This window comes from Nesoenas mayeri (genome assembly GCF_963082525.1).
Source record: "Nesoenas mayeri genome assembly, chromosome: 9".
Lineage (NCBI taxonomy): Eukaryota > Metazoa > Chordata > Aves > Columbiformes > Columbidae > Nesoenas > Nesoenas mayeri.
In genome coordinates this window covers 2,367,533-2,384,306 of record NC_137557.1, presented here as the reverse complement: position 1 = coordinate 2,384,306, position 16,774 = coordinate 2,367,533, and the positions used below count along the sequence as shown (strand labels likewise).

The following is a 16,774-nucleotide window of genomic DNA, read 5'->3' as shown; positions in this document are numbered from 1 at the left end:
ATGTTGTTTTCTCCCTGACGAATTAACCATCACCTTCACACAAGTTTTCTGTTGCCTTCCTTATCTTAGGAGGCTTCTCAGTGCTGGAACATCCCGCACCCACACTGTGGTCCTGGCTACTGCTCCCAACAGACTCCGAGGTCGCTGGACAACCTGTGCTCTCCAATATATTTCCTATAACATGTCTGAGTAGTGACAGCCCTTAATTACATCTGGCACTTCGGTTAATTGTTCCAGTTCCTGGTTACAAACCCCCAACCTCTCTGTTTTTCGTTCGGTGTCTGACGGGCCTGTGCTGTGGTGCTGCCCTTTGCTTCTCTTTTTATGTGATGACTTTGGGCAGGTCTGTCTCCCTTTTACAAACTGGACCCAGAAGAGTAAATGACTCTTCTGATGTGCAGGGCACTTCTTATTTCCACAGCCTCCTTTCTCTGTAAGTTACATCATCTGTATTAGCAATCCAGTTTTATGAGTTATTTACTGAGCCTTTCTTATTGCCAAATTACATTATGGTTTTGAACTCTACTGATTTCCTTCCAGCTCCTTTTGTGTATCCTCCACGATTCTTACAGCAATGTCTAACAGGATCCCCAGGTCAATCCCACTTTACATCATCTTCCCCAGGGTTTCCACCCACGTTCATTTGTTGTACCCACCTCAGGCTTTTATTTGTCGAGCTCACTTGATCCTGCTTAAAAAAACATTTCCCTTGAGATGAATCAAGTTGAAATTGTTCTTTTTCATAAGGTGAGCTCAGCCCTTCATCATCTCTGAAGGAAGAAACTTCTTCTCGTGACCCACGTGTCATTGAAAGGAAACATGGGAAAAGGGGAGGCAGCCAGATGCGATAGAGGGATCGGGATGATTTTACAAGTCCTTCAGTGGGGTGTGTGCTACGCCAGCAACACCACACTCTGCAGCAGATCCTGTATTTTCCCATTGTCTCTGGATGTTTGCAGGTAGAATAAATCGTCTCGAGAGTATCAAGATCATAAACTTGTGCTTCTCCCTGTAAATCGCAGCAATTGGTGCAGAGTACGGGTCTGAGGCGATGAAGGGTTTTTAAAATTGGAAATCTGTGTTTATCAATAATGACTGTTCCAGCTAATTAGATCCTTCGGCTGGCTGATGTGCCAGAGTCCTGATCTTGTCGTGGCTCTTGTTTGCATCCTTGTTTTTCACGGGGTGGTGGAGCCTCTTAACACTTGCTGTCTTCATTAACACGTTTTGTCACAGCGTATTCAGCTCACTTCTCTGGTTACACGTGTGCCCACTGAGGTGTTTGCTGTGGTGAAAACCTCCATTTCGAAGGCTGAGCAGGTTGGTGTAGCCACACTATGGGACGCATTGAGCTGTAGCAGCCTGCAAAACATGATTAAATGAGCAGGGACGCAACTGTCCCCTATGGATGTGGTGGTTTTCCGCCCAAAAATACTCCATTCTGTGTTGAAAGCCTTTCCGAAATCACGCAATATAACTCTGTAAGGAGACTCGTCATCAAGCCACCGCTTGAATTCTGATGCAGCGTCATAAAGAAGCCTTTAATTAACCATTTTAGACCTTTACTTCCCCTCTTACAAAGACATTCCCATAAGGATACACTTCAGAAACATGGGGTAAATTTTAGCAGGCAGTGAGCATGATTTATGAAAAGGAAAAATGACTTTGGATATATGTTTCTCATCAATTAAAAGATGCGGGCAGATTTGGTAGTTATGGAAGGATGCTGGTGGCTTTTGAGGTTCAGGTGGCTGCACAGTGAGGGATTTCACATTTCCCGATGTGATGTTTATATATAGGGGTTTTTTAGTGAATAGAGAAAAATGTGATTGTTTCAGAATAAACTCTCCAAGTATATTTCATTGTATGTAGATATTTTAAAATTCATCCTATATATATGAAATACTAGTTTTCCATGATAGGATGAAATACCCTGAAGTCAATTAAGGTATTAAAGTCAATCCTTTATTGAATTTGGAGAAGGATGCTTCAGCCTGAAAACGGATTAACGGAGGATGCTGCAGTTTCAACTTCATAAAATAAATTGATACTTTCGTGCCAGAAAATAGGAGGTTTTTGTGGCTCTTGGTCTTCGCTTGGGCTGCAAGATCTTTGGGATGGCATGGGATGGGATGGGATGGGATGGGATGGGATGGGATGGGATGGGTGTTTTTCCTTACGTGTTTACAGCCAGTACTATACAAATACTTGACTAGCACAGACATATTTCCAAAATTGAATATATATAGATTCTTCTTTTGTTTTCTGCTCTTCCAAATTGCAACCTTAGGGAGAGGACAAAAAGACCTCCCTTCCCCCGGAGTAAAACCTCTTCTCAACGGAAACATTAAACACAAACTCCTCAACTTGGACTAAAATCATTAGAATACAGTGTATCTTTTGGCTTTCCCTTGGACGTCAGCCACTATTAAAATGTAACATTAAACGTGCTGCACTGCTGTGGAGCCTTAGTTTAGTTTTCGTGGAGTAATTTGATTTGTCTCACATGGCTCAGCTTGCAGAAAGATGGAACACAACTTTAGTGAGATTTTAAGGTTGAGATTGAATCACAAATTGACTTTGGAAAACTAGATATAAGCCTAGAAGGAGCCTGTTGCTCTGTAGAGGTAACTTAGGCTCAGTTCTTGCCCTGAAATTATAACCTTATTATCATTTATTTTTCTCTTTTGTCCCGAGGTTGGCAGGAAAGCTGGAGCAGCGGCCTTTGCTATGATACATCTTCCTTTTCCATGCCAAAACCAGAGGCTTTCTATTCAAGTGGGAGTGTAATATTCCCAAGACAGGGATGCTGGTGCTTAAAAACCAGAAGGCTGCTGTGTGTTTGGCTCTCTGGCCGGGATGCAGGGACAACACCTCTCCAGAGACACACGCTCGTCATATTTCCTACCATGTCCATTTCTGCACAAGGCTCCATACTATCAGCACAACTATGCCACCTTGTGTTAATTTCTGTTCCCTTGTGGCCTTCAGCAGTCAGAGAAAAGAATTAAAAAGAATTCTCTGGGTGTGGATGTGCGTATATATATGTAATTGTTAATGTTCTTAAAGTTTCACTTCTCTCCCTGTCCGAGCCCAGTTATGTATCAACAGCAGGTGAAGCGATTCCACTCTGTCACTTCGTACTTTAGAATAAAGGCATTATATTTCATAGTTATATTTTCCCAGTTGTTAACGATGAAGAAGCACCAAGGAGTTAGTAGCATGAAGAGTGGTTTTTTGTGAAGAGTTACATTTGAGAATGCTTTAGATTAAACAAAACGTCATGGATATGCATAAAGCTTTTCAAAAGAAAATGTATTAATGAAACCTTTCCCTCTTTTCTGCACAGTCGGCAGCAGAATACGTGAAGTCCCGCCTGCCCGAAGTCCTCAAACAACATCTGCAAGACTATGAGAAGGACAAAGAGAATAGCGTGCTGTCCTACCAGACCATCCTGGAACAGCAGATTTTATCCATCGATCGAGAAATGCTGGAGAAATTGACCGTATCTTATGATGAAGCAGGTACATGTGTGTTTCTTTGCAAGTTACATTTTACTAAGCAAAAAATGCTTGCTTGATTTCTCTCAAATACTAGAGCTTGTGCTGCCAAATTGCACTTTGTCCTCAGAGGTAAGAGGGGGCTCAGTGAAATGTTTCTTTCTCCTAAAATCAAGTTGAGACAGAAGATTTTCCACTTCAGTGATTGAACACTAACTGAAAGGACGGTTGTTTTTCTAACAGTGCTTTGGCCTTTGCAATGCGCCGATGTTGATTGATCTGGCCCTACCTCTTTATTGTCTCTGCAAGTGCCGCAGCCTGGTTTCTACTGCTTTCTCCATCACTGATAACTTGGTTTTGGGCTCAGAGTGTGGTGCATCCTCACAGAATCTGATTTTTAAACGTGACACGATGCCTGCGGATAGCCAGAACCAGGTAACGTCTGGAGTGCTGGAGGGATTTTAGCAGTGCAGTGACAGGGGATTTCAGTTTTGATATTTAGGTTTTAATAACGTGGAGGTTTTCTTAGCTGTAGCTGATACTTTTAACTGCTCAGGGCTGAGAGCTGCAACACACCATCTCCTTTCATCCTCAGCCCTACCAACCAGCCTCGGGCAGCCTTGTACAACAGAAACAGTTTATACTTAGTATGTCCCCATTTCTGGGTTTTTCTTAGTCCCTGGTGGCACTTTGTTGTCCCATCATTCCCCTGACTGTATTTGGCACCGTGGGGAACTGAGCTGAACTCAGCTCCAGCTTTTCCTCCCAGCTGTTTTAGTCAGAAGCCTCAAACCCAGACCTGGTTTTTTCATGCTGTTGAGGTTGTGTTTGCCGGACACCAGCCCAAATGGATCCCTCTCCTCTTTGCTTAGGTGGCACCCTGCTAAAATTACCGTCGTCTGAGTTTCTCAACCCAGCTTTGGAAAACCAAGCATTGACCAGCTGGTGTTATTTTGTCCTCTCTGTACTTTGCTGCAGTCCCCTGAAGTAGTTAAAATGCTCAAACTACTTATCAACTTTGTTCAGACTCCTACTCAGACTCCCACTCACTAGCGAGACGATTCTCTTAAGCTACTTTGATCTCAAAGGCGCCCGAGCAACTTAAAATGCCATTTGCAGACTGTGTGCTCTGGGTACTCACAGCGCTGGGAGTGTTAGGAACTTCAAGTAATTACAATGCTCTGTTACTTTATCTATTATATTCATGCACCCACCCCATAAATAAGCCTGATTCTCTTAAACTGCTTTGATCTTTAATGCTCTCGACCCCCGTATGGTGCCGTTTGCAGATACACGTGTCACGTACTGAAGGAGCTCAGCGTCTTGTGAGTTCTCAAAGGACAGCAAGATTAAAACTGCTTGAAACCCATATTTGTGCATTTATATAATGCACTGAAACAATCATGTAGAAATGAGAGGCTACATAAATAGCTAGTTTAGAAAAGTCCCAGCGTATACACACGTTCAGAACAGAGACAGAGCACAGCTTGCTGTAACTAAAAAGCTGGAATTTCAGCTTCACAATTGGGTAGAGACACCTCCGGAGATTAAAACACCGCGAAGGAGCCCACTCGTCATTCTAATCATGTCACTTGTTTACTACAAAAGCAGAAATGGTGCTACCTGCTCTTGAAGTAACATCTGATTGTGAGCAAAGCTTAGAAAACGGGCAGTTAAATACAATTGCAGCAGCTGTTCGTGATCCCAACCGCTCCAGCTATTCAGAGCAGTTGTGTTGGTGACCTTTTTCTTTTATTAGTGTTTTTCTGTACCGAAGTCAATTTAATGAGAAGATGGAGCTGCTGGTGGTGCGTACAGAACGAAGAAAGCGATCTTGAAAAATCAGAATGATGAAAATAAAAGTGATTGTGATGTAAGGGGAAAATACAACTTTGTCTGGCAGGAGACTACGTGAGACATGGACAAAACCCATCCCAGAGAGCATGGCCAAGGGTTTCATTTCTGTAATCGTCAGCAATTGGAATCCTACATGTCAGCCAGGGAAACCAGAAATGTAGATGTTTAAGGTGCGTGATACACGGGGTCAGTAGATCCATGTGGGGAGGCCCTTCCACAGCAAGGGAGCAGAACTTGTCCATCCCCGAAACCTTTCCCATCGCTCCTGGAAAGGCCTTTTCTGAGGATTTGCAGAGTGCTGACCCCCAGGTAACTCCTCTCACCCCGGGGATGTCTCCCAAAATTGGGCAGAACTCAGCTGCATCTGTTTGCCAGAATAAACCAGAACTGCACTAGAATGGCTTGGGCTTCCAGGACACTTTTGAGTGTTCATTTGGCCTTTCTAGCAGCATGCAGTATTAACAACGTGCAGCTTCCATGGACCCGACATCCTACTGTCTTCTTCCCGTTAGGAAACCAGTGTATCAGAGCTACCAAATAAAATGAGTTCATCTAAAAATAGTCAAATGTTGACAAGATCTTTAGTGAAGTTTGACTAAGGAAGCTTTAGAAAATGAAAGCAGGCCAAAAGTGACAGATGGGTACAAATCCCCTCATAATCTTTAAATCCCTTAGTTTAGAAAGTGGCATTCTTGACTAGCTAAGGCTGGGTTAATTTTGTGCAAGAGTATTTTTTTCCCTGCTGAAGCTTTATTGGATATTAATCCTATTCCTTCGATTCGTAACATCTCCAAACATCAGGGGTAGTCAGTGATTACTCTGTGCAAATACAAGTTTTGGATATTTAAAGGCACTTTGTGTTTAACTCTGATGTGCCAGGTAGCTGCAGCCTGATGGAGGTTCTGGTGGGTTTTATACTGCAGTCAATAGGTTTTTCTTTAATGGATGGTCCCTCTCAGTTTCATTATTGTGCAACAAAACAGATGAATTTCATTTTTCCCCGCAGTCATGAGAGATATTGATATTTAGGCACTGCATCCAGAGCCAGGTGTCAGCTCCAAATGTGTTTTCTTAGTGAATATTTGCCAGGGTGCCCTGTGTTTCCTGGAGCCACCTGCAAGGACAAGGGCTGGCTGGTCCTCTATGTGTCCCCCCTGGGGGTGACCAAAAGCTCATGGCTGGACACTGCACCCTCTCCCTATGGGTGTAATTTGCTTTAGATTTCATTTGAAAACCTTTAGATTCCGTTGATGTGCACCATTCCTCGAGACACTCGCTCTCAGCACCGCGGTGTTTCTTACAGCGAGTTTTTCTGCTGGCGATCCGCATCCTAAATTGCCTGAATACGCTGATTCTAGCAACAAAATATGGAGTCTGTTGAGATAACAGGCTGGATGTGAGGAGGGAATTCTTTATGCTGAGGGTGGTGAGGGTGCTTGGCCAGAGAGGTGGTGGATGAACCATCCCTGGAGACATCCCAGGCCAGGCTGGACAGGGCTCTGAGCACCCTGAGCTGGTGCAGATGTCCCTGCTCATGGCAGGGGGGGCGCTGGGGAGCTGGGAATGTCCCTTCAACACAAACCATTCTGTGATTCTATGATAAAATGTGGCTGTTAGCCCCACGACACACTGTCCTCTGTCTCTGGATGAGATGAGGTTTGTGATTTTTAGTAGCTAATGAGTGGATAAGGAATGAAACCGAGTGTATTTCTCTGCTTTGCAGAAGACCAGCTCTGAGCGTGAACCCAAGGCTCAGACCCTCATTCCAGCTGCAGGACCGTGAGCTCGTGTAGATCCAGTCCCGTGAGCATTTGCTGTTTCTGACAAAAGTACAGAAAAGCAAAAATATCCAAGGTTAAACTTCAGTCCAAGAGGTTGGCAAATCCATCGGCTTCACACAAATGCCCATGGTAGTGTGGTCGCACTGGGAAAACATTAAATTAATCATCGAGGGGCCGATGCTGCTCCTCTTTCAATTACCGTGCTCCCTTTCAGGCAGTACAGGCAGGTGTTTCCCCCCAGAGAAAGCAGCGAGAAAATTAAAGCAGTAAGATTGCATTGGAAATACATCCTGTAATTTGGGATAACAAATACTTTGCTGGGGAACATCCTTTTTTCCCCACTGCAAAGAGCTTTACCAGGTAAAGTCATCATTATGTTGCATCGCGGTGAAGATAAAATAAGAGAACGTTGCTGTGATGTTCATCTCAAGGTGGCTCATGCTCAGCAGTAAACCTGCTGCCAAATGTGAAATGACTTGGGCCTATAAAATGGTTGGAAAGCTTTACACAAGTTTTTAGGAGGGATGTAAAGAGCAGGGAGGAAAGCCATGCACTAAATGTGATTAAAACAAGAGTTGCAAAGCAGCGGGTTGCACAGAATATGTGAGGACAAAACCAGGAGAGCCGTAAAGCTGCGAGGAAGAGCCAGAAATGATGTATTTTTTTGAGGAAAAAGCACATACAGGTGAGGGATGTTCATAGTAAATGATGTGTTTCCAGGCTGGCTTTTTGTGAGCCATGGTGAGCTCCCCTGGGCAGGATGGAGCCATCCATACATGTATTTTCTGGTTTGTCACAATCACGTTGACATAGCCGGAGGGTTCATTCTGCAGAAGAGGAAGAAGCAGAGCGCTCTGCGGGCTTTCTGTCCTGCTCAGGTTCGTTTTTAAATGATTTTTTAGCTATTTGATCTCAAGAACATGATTCGAAACATCTCCCTTCTCTGCTCCTTGGTTGCTGCAGTGAGAACTCGGCGTCGCGCTTTTTCCAGAGAATACAGTAGGGAGTTTTTATAGCCAGATAATTACCTCTGAATTATCTCTGCCTTATGCCCAGTGTCTCTTTGGCATATTTAATTTATTGTACACATTACAGCTACATGTTAAACTTGGTCACTCTGTTTTTCTGCAGAGAACCAGCACCCGGAGCAGAAATCCCGGGCAGTCTTTTACTTTTCAATATCTGCATTATGAACATCAAATTCTGGCCAACTTTTCTAGAGCTCCTCGGTGGTCAGTGGAAAGAACCTGACATTTCTACTGTGATTAGTGGGTTTATTTTCAGCATTTCCTTTAGTGTGTGAAGAGCAATATCCTGAAGGCGCCGCTCTTTCCTGTTGCCTGTGAATTAGCTTCTCCTCACTGATAAAATACCAGTCGGGAGCTTAGTTAGAGCTGAGTACCAGCCTAAGGGTCTCTGTATGTGTACACATAAAACCATTTAAATTACATTTAGAATGTAGCTTCAATGCAAGCCATACAACACTCTAATTCCCCACATTGTGGTCTTCCAGCCTCCTAGAATATTGGCAGTGTTTGTAAACAGCAGACATGGATTCCAGCCAGCACAAGCGTGTTGGATTCTCTTCCTCTGCTAAAATACATTTTTATTATTCACATAACTATAACCTTTCAGCAGAAGCTCAGAGCAGAAGTGGCGCTGCGACAGGTGCCTGCTTGCCTGTGAAACATTCTTCCCTTCCCCATCAATTTTTGAAGTGGGTATTTAGCTATTTAAATCCATCAGCTAGCAGTCAGCTTTTCGGAACCATTGTAAATGCCAGCAGTACTTGATTCAGGGTATTTGGTAAATGCATTTGGTAAAACCACATATGTATATATATTTTTCTATACCTGGCAAAACCTCCGTAGGTGCGGTGGCGACTCTGCAGGGCTGTGTCGGTACATTAGGTGTTTCTTTTTTATCAATCACATGAAGCATTTTGTTCCTACTCAAGCATTTGTAACTATTTTCAGTCTTACTGTATACATGCCGTGTACTCTTCCCTTTCCTATTTATACCTTTGTAGTAATTTACAAAACTAATTTAAAGTTCCACCCTTACCAAAGTCACGCAGAAAGAGAAGAAATCAATGCATCCCTGCAGAGTGCTGAGGTTCAGAAGTGTAAGAGAAAATGTTCTTTAAACATTTTAACGGTTTTGATACTAATTATGACTAACTGACCATTTCCTTTCTGGGTACTTGTCCGTTCTGTTGGTAAAGCATCTTAAATGGAAACTTATTTTTAGATGCTGACTTAATTCAGTCAGAAATTGCGATGGAGTTGGGGCAGGTTTGTAAGGTCCAGGAGTTGTTTGATGTCTCCTGCATTTGGGAAAAGTTGCTTTTTAAAGGGTTTTAAAGGGTTTTTTTCCTGCGACACTGCCCGCCTGATTGCCGCTTTCCATTTGTATCTTTGGCCTGATGGAAGGCTTTAATATTATGTAAGCTCTGGAGAATTAAAAGCACTATTTGAGGTTTATTTTGCATGAGTTTTTGTTAGATTTCGTTTGAAAACCTTTAGATTCAGTTGACGTGCACCATCACTGGAGATGGCCCATCAGTACCATGCTGTTCTTCCTCAATCAGGTGCGTGTGTTGCGTGAGCATGAATTTATCTCTTTATTATTATTATTATTATCTATTTAAAAGATAGTAGACAGAGATAGCACTTGAAGACACAGCTTGCTGGAAATCCAGTGTAGGCGGCTAGAGCATCACTTCCAGAAATCCATCCATCCATCCTGGCGAAGGTTTGGCCCTCGCTAATGGACGCAGAGATAAATACCTGAGGGATCTGCCGCGAAGGCACCAAAGTTTGTTCTGCCAACAAACCTGACAGACCCTTTGGAGATCCTGATTCGATTTCCCTGCATCATTACCCGGACAAGCACCAACAGCATTGCTGCGGGCGGACGGAGCGGCACCAAACCATCACCACATACACCTTTACAAAACCCTTTGTTACACCCGCAACTGCTAAATTTCAGTCTTGAAATGAGTATCTTCAGTCTCGCTGCTCCTACTTTTGCCGTACCTCATGTAAAAGCTAATATTTGAGATCTTTTGAAGACATTTTGGTAGAAGAATCGTTGAGAAGAAGATATATCACAATAACAAGAACATGCACAGGATTTATGATCTAAGGATGCTGCTGCCCTTGTGCTCTCCCCATTTGCAGCAGCGTTCAGCTTGTGCTAAGCCCGGCTTTGCATGCACAAAAGCTTTGCACACACAACGCCTTGCACGCCACAATCCATCACTGTTCGCCTTTCCCGTTCTTTCCTGGGCTTTGAATTATACATGGGGAGATGTGGGAGGAAAAAAGCAGCAAGAACAAAAGGAAGCTTTCTGTTCTCTTTCTTAAAAACATGATCCATAATCTGTAACAACCCATTCAGGTAAAGAAGCTGGTCATAAACAAGCAAAAACTGGCTCTTCCTCATGCTATAATGCATTTCTAACAGTGGGGTGTGGGATATCGGTCCTTTTTGCTCCCTCCCTGTGTGTTTTTCAGGCAGCGCTGGGATCATGGGTGTATCCATGGAAAGGTCTGGGCTCCGTCTGCCTGTTGGATTTGCTGATCTCATACCAATTTTCCCCCAAACTGTGCTGTTTTCACCCAGACCTGTGCCAGGAGGTGATTTCCAAGGTGGCACCTCTGCCCCCCAAAAGACAGACATTCAAATGTTTCGCATTTGCAAACGGGCACTCTGGTGACTTCTCCTTCTGTTGATAAAGCAGTTTTGTGATGGAAATTAAACTAAGGATTTCAAGTGATATCAGTGCGTTTCTGAGAATGTCATGTTTCTTTTAATGAAACGTGATCGTCTGCTGCTCTGTTTTATCGTTGCTTATCTCGTAGATAAGCAGCGGGCAATTAGATTTGTTTTGATGGCTTTGGATAAGAATTAGCGGGTCACTTGGAGGGCGCGCGGAGGCGGTGTTTCATGATCTTGATGGTCTCACACCACTTGTTGCCCATATTTCTGCTGACTGGGAAGCAAAAGACGCCTTTACCCTCCCTTACATACTTACTTAGGGTGTTTTTCGCAGTCTTGCCTATTCCACGGATATAATCAAAGTTTTATTTGCATTGTCTGAGGGGTATGTGCAGAGCATGTGAAATAGAAATTCAGGAGACACGTTGCTGGTCTCGACAGGAGAAGCTGAGGTAGATGGGCACAAGGGACAGCTGTATTAATGATAAAAACCTCACATATCTGCCCCCCAAACTACTGGAGTCTGATTATTTAGGATTTAAAGTCCCTGTAAGGCAAGTGGAAATGAATGAAATTTGAAAGAAGCTGCATGCAGTGTGAGTCACTGGTGGAGAGTAAATATAAATCTATGGGGTTTTTTATGCCACTTTTTGCACTATTCTGAGTAATCCTGTTTCCTTCTGGAGATTACCAAAGCTCAAAAATACTAGTTCTTAATTATTGTGTGAATTCAAGCGTGAGCACTGTGGAAAAAAAGATGAAAAGGGGATTTTTGAGTTGGTTTTTGTTCGTTTTTTCGTCAGTCCAGCCAAGTAAGGACCAAGTTCCTTGACCTGCAGTCGTTCCAGAGGTGAGATTAGACTAATTATATATTGCATAGACTTCTGTTTAATACAGAGGTGCTGTCACAAGCCCTACCTGTGCGGGAATTAATGTAACTTTTAGCCCTGTGGGGTTTAATGCTTTTAGGCCAGACGCCAAGAGGACACTGTTGGTCTCTCTGAAGACAAGCATGATGGTCTCTGTTCCTGAGGTCATCCCATCCAAAACGGGAGATGGTCAGTGAAAGCGTTGAGATAAATATCTGCAAAATAGAGAGGCTGATCCTTTAGTGGAGAGAAGAGACCTGCCTGGGATGGAGAGACATGTGGGGAGCACAAGAGACATTCGGCTATGTAGATGGAGATACTGGAGTCAGAAGACATGAGTGAGGTCACCAGAGCATGTTGATGGCAGAAGGAACAGCCGGCACGTGTTGTGCAAATGGGAAAGCAATGGTTGAAATGTAGGAGGGGGGAGTTTCGCTTCTCAGTTTTGTCTGAGAGACTCTGGAGAGCCACAGAGAACGTGGGGGAGGACTAGAAAAAGCAGTGAGAAGGCACCTGTGGGAGCTGCGTTTGCTCAGGAGGAAAAGCCTTGGCTGGGGCCTTCATAATGTAAAAGCCTGAGATAAGGGCAGGAGGACGTGGGAGTTCTCATGCAGGAGGGATGGGCAGAAGTTCAGGGTTGATGGGAGGGAAGGGGAAGGGAACAGGTTGCGTGTGTTGATGACGCGAAGCACGAGGGACTTGGAACACAGAAGGAAAATTCAGCAAATGACAGGGAACTGCTGCAGAGAGTCCAGCGCAGCCACCAAGATGCTGGAGGGAGTGGAGCATCTCCCGTGTGAGGAAAGGCTGAGGGAGCTGGGGCTCTGGAGCTGGACAAGAGGACACTGAGGGGGGACTCATTAATGTTTACAGATATCTAAAGGGTGAGTGTCAGGAGGATGGAGCCAGGCTCTTCTCGGTGACAACCAATGGTAGGACAAGGGGCAATGGGTTCAAACTGGAACACAAAAGGTTCCACTTAAATTTGAGAAGAAACTTGTTCTTAGGAAAGGTATCAGAACACTGGCCCAGGCTGCCCAGGGGGGTTGTGGAGTCTCCTTCTCTGCAGACATTCCAACCAGCCTGGACACCTTCCTGTGTAACCTCATCTGGGTGTTCCTGCTCCATGGGGGGATTGCACTGGATGAGCTTTCCAGGTCCCTTCCAACCCCTGACATTCTGGGATTCTGTGCGATTCTGTGAAAGAGGGAACAAAGGCCTTTTAGCAGGGCCTGTTGTTGTAGGACAAGGGGTGATGGTTTTAAACTAAAAGATTCAGGCTGGACATGAGGAAGGAATTGTGGCCCTGAGGGTGGTGAGAGCCTGGCCCAGGTACCCAGAGAGGTGGTGGATGAACCATCCCTGGAGACATCCCAGGCCAGGCTGGACGGGGCTCTGAGCACCCTGAGCTGGTGACGATGTCCCTGCTCATGGCGCGGGGGGGCAGTGGGGGAGCTGGGAATGTCCCTCCAACCCAAACCAGCCTGTGATGCTGTGAACCAAGGGCTGTGGGGAGCACCTGCTGAGATTTACTGCACATGTTAAATGGAGCAGATGAAACAAGGGCAGGAGGGGAATTTCACCCAGTTTTGTCCATCCGGAGCGCAGGAGCTCTGGTCTCAGCCCCAGCTGCCCAGCGGGTGTTTGCAGCCGGGCATCCATGGGGTTTTAGACACCACACACAAAGCACAAGATCTCCAGCAGCCACAGGCTGAGGTGGATCATTCCTGGGCTCTCCTAACGCCTTTTAATGTATTAATCAAGTATCCTTTGCACTCTGGTGACTTCCCCTTCTGTTGATAAAGCGGTTATCTAAAAACCGATAGAGCCAGTGCAGCCTTGACTTTTACAAGGTGCCTTGTCTGATAGTAAAATACAACACCAATAATCTCACCTGACCGAGGAAAAAAAAAGGCAAATAAATGAAAAAAAACCCCAATCTCTGCAGCCTGTATAGCACAGGTTTTAAATTTTCTGGTGATTTCCTTTGTAAACTGCTCAGTGGGGGATTATTCAGGCAGCTGCATCGAGGGACTAATATAACATGTGTTCTCAATTTTGGACCCTTTATGTTGGGAATTTTTCCATTGTGCAATTGCATTAAATCTGAGGCGGCTGACAAGAGCACCATGTTTTCTAACTCCGCACAAGGTTAAATGACTGAAATAAAAATAGATGGAAAAGAAAACAAAGTAAACGAAGTTTGCTCTCTCCCATAATGGCAGGCGATAGGGAGGTCAGGGACTTACTGACAGCCCAGCGTCCGTCAGGGACCGTCAAACCACCCGTCCTTCCCACATCGCTTTGGAAATCATCTTCTGTTTCAGACCCTCGTTCTCTTGCATTCACACAGATCGTAGAACCAAGAAGACTGTGTTCAAAGTTATTATTTCTATATAAATCATGGTAATAATGACTATATTTGTGAAGCATTTTACTTCTTGAATGCCGGGGCTCTAGGATGTTATTCGCAGTATTTTCCTTACTAGGAAATGTATGATTTGTACTCCTGCCTGTAGGAAAAATACCTGCTGGGCTGGGGTCAGGGAGGGGGCAGCAATCTGGGGGGGTCCCTGGATTCACAAACCGTATATCGGGACCAGATGGCAGCCGGAGGTGAAGCCGGAGCTCAGGTCTTCACAACGATTTATCCACCACTTGGCTGGTGGATCCCGGAGGTTTGTTTTGCAGCCTCGTGGGTCTCGCTCCCTCCGGAGCCGGTTTTGGTTCTATATTCTATATTCTTTGGCTTCTGCCCCCGTTTCACCTCTCCCGGGTTTTGTTTTCAACCCACATTGCAAAGGCGGCTGCTGTTTTTCTCTCCGAAGTTTGGACCGAATGTCAGAGCAGCTTCAGCACGTACCAGCCCTCTGGTCTCCTGCACGTTGTCCTGCTGGAATGTTCCTTAAGGAAAGTTTCCTAAATACCAACAAGGGAGGGTGCTGTTTGTTGCTATAATGTTCTTATGGAAGAAGCAAAGCTTTCTGCATTGCCCAGTTACTGACTTCTGTTCAGGTAGAGAACGAGGTGACCTCAAATGCTAAATCTCATTTTGTTGTGCTGAAATGACCAGCTGCACCCCACTGTAGTGCTTTGTACCCTCTTTATTTTGCTGTCTTTGTGGTCTGGATATTGGTATTTTAACAACAAAGTCCTCTGGGGTTCCATCCATTTACATCTGCAATGTGTCAGTCAATTGCAAAAATTAAGACATATATATATATATAAAAAATACATATATATGCCTGTCTTGCAAAAAAATAGCCCTAGTTTAGATCTGGGAAAGACAGACCATTAAGTTAAAAATAAATCTCCAGAACACAGTGCATCTAAACACAACTTGTTTATTACTGGCTATTTTATTTATACCAGTCATGGGATATTCAACTACTGACATGGGAACAGCCAAGCGTAGTTTTCAACTCTGGAGTTAGACAAGCGGCAGCCTGGAATATTTAACTTTCAGACCACAGAACGGTGATTTATACCCTTATACAGCTGCCCAGGAGCAAATCCAGGGGGGAGGATGCTGGAATGCCCCATTGCCAGTAATATTCATTAAAACTGTGTCTGATTAAAACACCCGAGCAGCGACGTGTTGCTTTGTCTACTTAAAAGGAAAAGAAAGTGCAGTTAATTGTATGGAGTGGCGAAGGGGACTGGAGTGCCTTGTGTCACCATTCTAGGAGCGCTGTGCAATCTCAGCTGAGCGCCAGGCACGTCCCCTTTGCATGTTAATGTTGGTGTAGATCTGCAAACTTGCCGTCCTCCCGTTCTAAAATATAAATGGAATTGTGACATGTGGCCCAAAGGCCGTGCAAGGAAGAGTTGGAGGTTTTATGAACACAGTTTGCACGAGCTGGAAGGGGAAAATACAGAAACGGCGCGGTTTGCTTTGCTCAAATTTGTTCCACTTCGCATCAGTTAAATGACGAAAATTTCTGTGTATTTAAAGATTAATTTAAAATGTCCAATCTTTTCCTCTTTTCAACACAAAAACCTAAAAAATGGGATCTCAGTTCTTGAGGGGAACAAGCTCTGATTTATTCCCACAGGGTCCCCTGCAGTTTCGGTTCATGGGAGCAGCGACCCGGCTCTGGGGCTATTTGTACCTTTTTATGACTGTCCTTGGCCATTAGGAGAAGGAGACTGGGAACCACTCCTCCCACCTCAGCCCCTCTCTGTCCTTATCAATGAAAAGAACATTTTCCTGCTAATAATTTTTTCCCCACCTGCACAGAAGACCAAAAAGTTTGAGGTCTGAAGCTTCGCTGTCACTTATTGTGCTGGTCTGTGTGGCAGCAACCGGAGAAAACTTGCAGTGTAATCGCAAATACATACGTATGTATAAATATATACCCCGCCATATATTAATATGTGTCTTGCCTCCCATTCCCTTCTATTTTTTCCAGGCACAACATGTCTGATCGCGCTGTTGTCGGACAAGGAACTGACGGTGGCCAACGTTGGCGATTCGCGAGGAGTCCTGTGCGACAAGGACGGCAACGCCATCCCCCTGTCCCACGACCACAAGCCCTACCAGCTGAAAGAGAGGAAGAGGATTAAAAGAGCCGGTGAGTCGTTAACATTTTGCCTTTGGATTGAAGGTTCATCTTTTTTCTCTGTCAATAATATAGACTTTTCCCCCGGGGGAGGCTGAAAAGAACCAGGCTGAGGTAGCAGCAGATCAAACCTTCCATTATTCATACAGCACTTTTCAGTGGTGCAGACAGAGAAATGGGAGCAGATTGACCTGTCCCTTAATGAGACGGTGTGGGAGGAAGAAGAGCGGCCTTCATCGTCACCGGCCGGTGACCGTCCCCACCAGCTCCCTTGTGATCTCTGCAGGGAGAAGATTAATGAGCAGGAGCCTTAGAGGCTTCGTCACACCCGAGCGTCCCAGCGGCCTTTATGCGAGAGGCCGGGTCTGAATTCAGTTCCTAAAATAAGCAGAGTGTGACTCTAATTCATCCAAGCTGGTTTTTGTTCCCATATAGCGGCTGCTAACGAGCACAAACATGTAAACTATAGCAAGAGCTTAGGG

At 44.7% G+C, this 16,774-nt stretch overlaps 1 protein-coding gene across 2 annotated transcripts in view; it reads left to right on the top strand.

Moving 5' to 3' along the window:
* PPM1L (protein phosphatase, Mg2+/Mn2+ dependent 1L) overlaps positions 1-16,774 on the top strand; it is a gene marked incomplete at its 3' end in the record, with an annotated part of 84,433 nt that overhangs the window by 62,353 nt on the left and 5,306 nt on the right. The window contains exons 2-3 of one of the 2 annotated variants that reach the window (XM_080349429.1): positions 3,350-3,524; positions 16,143-16,304. In XM_080349429.1, coding sequence (XP_080205555.1) covers positions 3,350-3,524; positions 16,143-16,304 — 337 coding nt within the window. The remainder of the gene's footprint in view (positions 1-3,349; positions 3,525-16,142; positions 16,305-16,774) is intronic. The other variant, XM_080349430.1, reaches the window with a different exon arrangement.